At 30.3% G+C, this 4,844-nt stretch overlaps 1 protein-coding gene across 1 annotated transcript; it reads left to right on the top strand.

The window, feature by feature from the left end:
- Nucleotides 1-649: 649 nt before the first annotated feature.
- LOC111795616 (serine/threonine-protein kinase SRK2E) lies at nucleotides 650-4,562 on the top strand. The gene is made up of 9 exons (XM_087124245.1): nucleotides 650-1,771; nucleotides 1,873-1,947; nucleotides 2,019-2,120; nucleotides 2,258-2,311; nucleotides 2,406-2,498; nucleotides 2,729-2,821; nucleotides 2,911-3,015; nucleotides 3,530-3,628; nucleotides 4,103-4,562. The coding sequence occupies exons 1-9, from the start codon at nucleotides 1,628-1,630 to the stop codon at nucleotides 4,403-4,405; spliced, it is 1,068 nt and encodes a 355-aa protein (XP_086980371.1). The 5' UTR covers nucleotides 650-1,627; the 3' UTR covers nucleotides 4,406-4,562.
- Nucleotides 4,563-4,844: the final 282 nt, after the last annotated feature.

The following is a 4,844-nucleotide window of genomic DNA, read 5'->3' on the forward strand; positions in this document are numbered from 1 at the left end:
TAGAACACACAAGTAGTTTGTGGTTTATATGGCTGGATTGAAATAGAACACACAAGTAGTTTGTGGTTTATATGGCTGGATTGAAATAGAACACACAAGTAGTTTGTGGTTTATATGGCTGGATTGAAATAGATCACACAAGTAGTTTGTGGTTTATATGGCTGGATTGAAATAGAACACACAAGTAGTTTGTGGTTTATATGGCTGGATTGAAATAGAACACACAAGTAGTTTTGCCAGTTCTTTGTGCTCTCCACACCTGTTTGGTCTTTATTACCAAGTTATTACTTTTATATTTTCGATTCAGTTGCTATATAAAGTATTTCCTTTACTCCAAATTAGTTCGTAAATTTATGGGACAAATAATAGTGAGTAACAATTTCTTATACCTTAGTTTTCGATTTGAAAGAATTCTTCTGATCTCTATTATTTTCTCCTTTTTAAAATATTTTATTTTATAGTTTATATTTTGTGGTTGAATTTTAAATTTTATTTTCTTTTAATATTTGAATTTTCAAATCTTTTTAATTTATTTATTTTATTTTTTATTTTTTATTTTAATATTAAGATAAATTTTTTTTAAATATTTAATAATTTATTTATGTTCAAACAATTAACCTAAAATAATAAGGGTACAAAATAGTTTTTTGAAATTAAAAAAATAATAGTTCTTAATATTTCTTATATTTGAAATCTTACTTCTAAATCACATTATGTTAAAGTTGTTGAAGGTACAGTAATTAACCTTTTATTTCTTTCCATTCGTTCTTAGAGATAAATAACTAATTCTCCTCAAATATTTCACCACTCTCAAAGTTCAACTTTTGTTAAAGGCGCTCGGCCGTTACTAGACATTGTCCTCTTTCGGCTTTCCCTTAAGGCTTTAAAACACATCTACTTCAAACCGCGTGAGTTTTACCTTTAGTCATCCAAAATACCGAGTTATTTTTTTATAAAAAGGAAAAAAAAAAAAAAAAACAATGATCTCAAAACACATCTGTTCGACCCTTGTTCAAAATAAAATCATATATTTTTACCTTGAAATAAAAATTAATTCGAGTCATTTTAGAGTTCAAAATAGTTTTAGTTTCTCAACTTTATTAAAACAAAATTACAATTTAATCCTTAAATTTTATTTATAATTATTTATTTCATAAACTTTAATATAAAATTTACTCTCTATACTTTTAAATTTATACCGTTTTAATCTCGTGCCTATTTTTATTTTTAAATAATTTAGACTTTATATTTCCTCGTATATTTAATAACTAAAGTATATCTATAAAGTAAAAATGAATTAATAAAATCATGAAAATGGAAGGACAAAAGTAATTTTAAACTTTACTTCCCATATTTCTTTCCCAACATAAAATTCAAATAAAGAAAAAAAAAAAAATTGTGAAAGAGAGGGAAAATAATAAGTTAGTTGTAAATTAGGTCAGCTTTTGGTGAAGGTTTCACGAGGTGCATGTTATTTGGTACAGCTCGCACCACCCCATCTCATCCACCACCTGCTTCTTCTTCAACCTCAACACCCATTTTTCCTTCAACAATAATCTCAATGGCCAGCTGATTTAGAGGGCGGATCGAGGTAGGTTGCTCGGGAGCTGGAGGGACGGTGGCAGCCATGGACGTGCCGATCATGCATGCCAGTGACCGCTACGAGCTCGTCCGAGATATCGGCTCGGGCAACTTCGGGGTGGCTAGGTTGATGCGAGACAAGGACAACGATGAGCTCGTTGCTGTTAAGTACATTGAGCGAGGTGACAAGGTATTCGTTTTTTTTATTTAAGGACGAAAAATTTAGCTAATTAAGATATTATATATTTGATATTCAAATTCGAATGATATGAATGAATTTGATATGAACAGATAGATGAAAATGTTCAAAGAGAAATAATAAACCATAGATCTTTGAGACATCCCAACATTGTGAAGTTCAAAGAGGTAACTAATTTGTGTAAATAACCCTTATTTACCAAAGCAACAATATTTTTACCATAAGTGAATATATATAGGTCGTTCTAACCCCGACCCATCTCGCCATCGTCATGGAATATGCCTCCGGTGGAGAGTTGTTCGAGCGGATCTGTAACGCCGGCCGTTTCAGTGAAGACGAGGTTTTTTAATCTTATCTTATCATAGTTTAACACGATGCTACACTGTCATGTTTTCAAATTTTTAATATCATTTGATAGTTGGTGTTGATATAAGATTAAATTTACGGTAATCTATCAACTTAAGCTTTAAGTTACAGGCACGATTCTTCTTTCAGCAACTGATATCGGGAGTGAGTTATTGCCATGCAATGGTAAGTTTTTTATGATCTCATGCAAATCCCTAGCTCGTTTTCTTCGAGTTGAAATGAATTCGGGTTAAGATTTCTTTCTTATTCGTGGGTAAAGCAAGTTTGTCATAGAGATTTGAAGTTGGAGAACACATTGCTCGATGGAAGTCCGACCCCACATCTTAAAATCTGCGACTTCGGCTATTCTAAGGTACTCGTCTTTGAATCACACGACCGATTTGTGGTCGTGATTCAAGATCGATATGTTTCTAATAACTATGGCCATTATAGTCGTTATAGCTTAGCATTTTGATTCGAAGTATACCGAACAGTAATAACTGAAATAGAAAGGAACAACTCCAACGTGATGCTTAATGTTCGGTTTTGAATAAGTCGAGCTTATTGACTCACACTATTTTCTTGTTCTTGCTTTTGACAAAGTCGTCAGTGTTGCATTCTCAACCAAAATCGACGGTGGGAACTCCAGCTTACATAGCTCCTGAAGTGTTACTAAAAAAAGAATACGATGGGAAGGTGAACAAAAACAAGAACCCTACAAAAGTATTCTCTTTTTCTCTTAAAATCAGACCGTTTGTGATCCAATTAACGTTGTTGCAGTGTAGATCGCTGATGTTTGGTCTTGTGGGGTGACATTGTATGTAATGTTGGTTGGAGCATACCCTTTCGAGGATCCTGAAGATCCTAAAAATTTTCGCAAAACCATTCAGGTTCGAACAGTTTATACACTAAATTAACAATAACAAAATATATATATATACCTAAGAACTTTTAAATGTTTCAATAATATTCTTAAATTATTAGAAAAAAAAAAAACTCTTTTAAAAAGTTAAAAAAAATACTAAAAAGATGATTTTTTTTTTAATATTTTATTTAAAAAAATACTCTTAATCTTTAAAAATTGTAAAAAAAAAAAAATTATGTGAGCTTTCCAACATTAAAAATATATTATTTAGAACTTAAAAAAAAACATTAATACTTTTTTATTTTTTTAAAAAAAAAATTAAACTTGATAAAGTATTTTTGAATTTTTAATTTATTTTTTAAATAAAGATATTAGTGAAAATTGAAATAATATATTATTAATTTCTAAAACTAATAATAATTTTTTAATTTTTTTTTAAAGTAAGGTAAATTAAACTTTTAAAATTTTAGAGGTATTTTTAAGACAAAGTTAAAAAATTTAGAAGTATTCTTTATAATATGAGCCGTTTGGTTTTGCAGAGAATTTTGAATGTTCAATACTCCATTCCCGACTATGTTCATATATCTCCCGATTGTCGACATCTCATGTCTAAAATTTTTGTTGCTGACCCAACCAAGGTTAGTACTTTGATTTCATATTTCAGCCCATTAAATTAATAAAATTACTCTTAATTTATGAGTACTCTCCAATTTTTAAAAATATCCTTAAACTTTAAAAAATTTCATTAATACCGTTAAATTTTTTTAAAAAATTAAAAATACCTGGACTGATATTATGTTAAAAAATATCATGAATTAAAAAAAGTAATATTAATAATTTTTTTTTTTTTTTTTTTTTTTAGTTTTAAAGTTTTTAATAAAGTTTAAGAATATTTTAAAAATATTTTAGGATATTAATGATAATTTATAAATTTAAATAGCTTTTAAATATATATTTTTTAAAAAGAATTTAGATTATTTTTTTTAGATAAAATACAAAATTTAGGAATATTTTTATTAATTTAAACTTTTAAGCCGTTTAAATTTGAATGGAATATTAATTTACTTAATTCAAATGAATTAAATAATCCAAACCCATCTAAACAAACTCAGAGGATATCAATACCAGAGATCAGAAACCATGAATGGTTCTCAAAGAACCTACCGCCCGATCTGGCGGAGGAGAAGACTGCAACCACTCATAATATAGTGGAGGAGGATACCCAACCGCCGCAAACCATCGAAGAAATCATGCAGATCATCCAGGAAGCTGCCGTGGAGGCGGTCGGAGCTCAGAGCCCAAACGGCCAGTATCTGACTGGGAGTTTGGACATCGACGACGACATGGAGGAGGATTTGGAGTCGGACGTCGAGCTCGACTTGGAAAGCAGCGGTGAGATTGTTTATGCAATGTAGCCGTTACCATATCCGACCCATAACTATTGTGTGTACGAAACTTTTTAAAAACATTTCGATCTTAAAAATTATCATGAACCGAACGTTATGTGGTCTCCTTAGTTGGCACCGTCATCCATACATGGGACTATTTTTTAGGCTTTGTTTTTCTTTTCAAGTAGGGTGGAATGCGTAATACTTCTATATTTCATGCAAATGTGTATGAACCCACTAGGCCTAACTACGAGCTATTGCACGCACATACCGCTACAAGTCGACAAAAAAAAAAAAAAAGATGTATAATATTGTGGTGTATGCGTCCGTACATAACATATTGGAAAAGTACTCCATGCTCATGACATACAATATGCATGAGGTCTCATATTTAGAATCATAATACAGACGATGATGTATATAGTACTTCAATACTTTTCATCTCAATGAGACATGCTTATATATC

This window comes from Cucurbita pepo, chromosome 5 (genome assembly GCF_057944985.1).
Source record: "Cucurbita pepo subsp. pepo isolate OVF chromosome 5, ASM5794498v1, whole genome shotgun sequence".
In the NCBI taxonomy this organism is placed as follows: Eukaryota; Viridiplantae; Streptophyta; class Magnoliopsida; order Cucurbitales; family Cucurbitaceae; genus Cucurbita; species Cucurbita pepo.

What these genes read in the sequence shown, in the direction of transcription:
- LOC111795616 (XM_087124245.1), top strand. Translation starts at nt 1,628, where the DNA reads ATGGACGTGCCGATCATGCATGCCAGTGACCGCTACGAGCTCGTCCGA. An exon ending in GCGACTTCGGCTATTCTAAG is followed by an intron (nt 2,499 to 2,728) that starts GTACTCGTCTTT and finishes CTTTTGACAAAG; the next exon opens with TCGTCAGTGTTGCATTCTCA. An exon ending in TTGTTGCTGACCCAACCAAG is followed by an intron (nt 3,629 to 4,102) that starts GTTAGTACTTTG and finishes AAACAAACTCAG; the next exon opens with AGGATATCAATACCAGAGAT.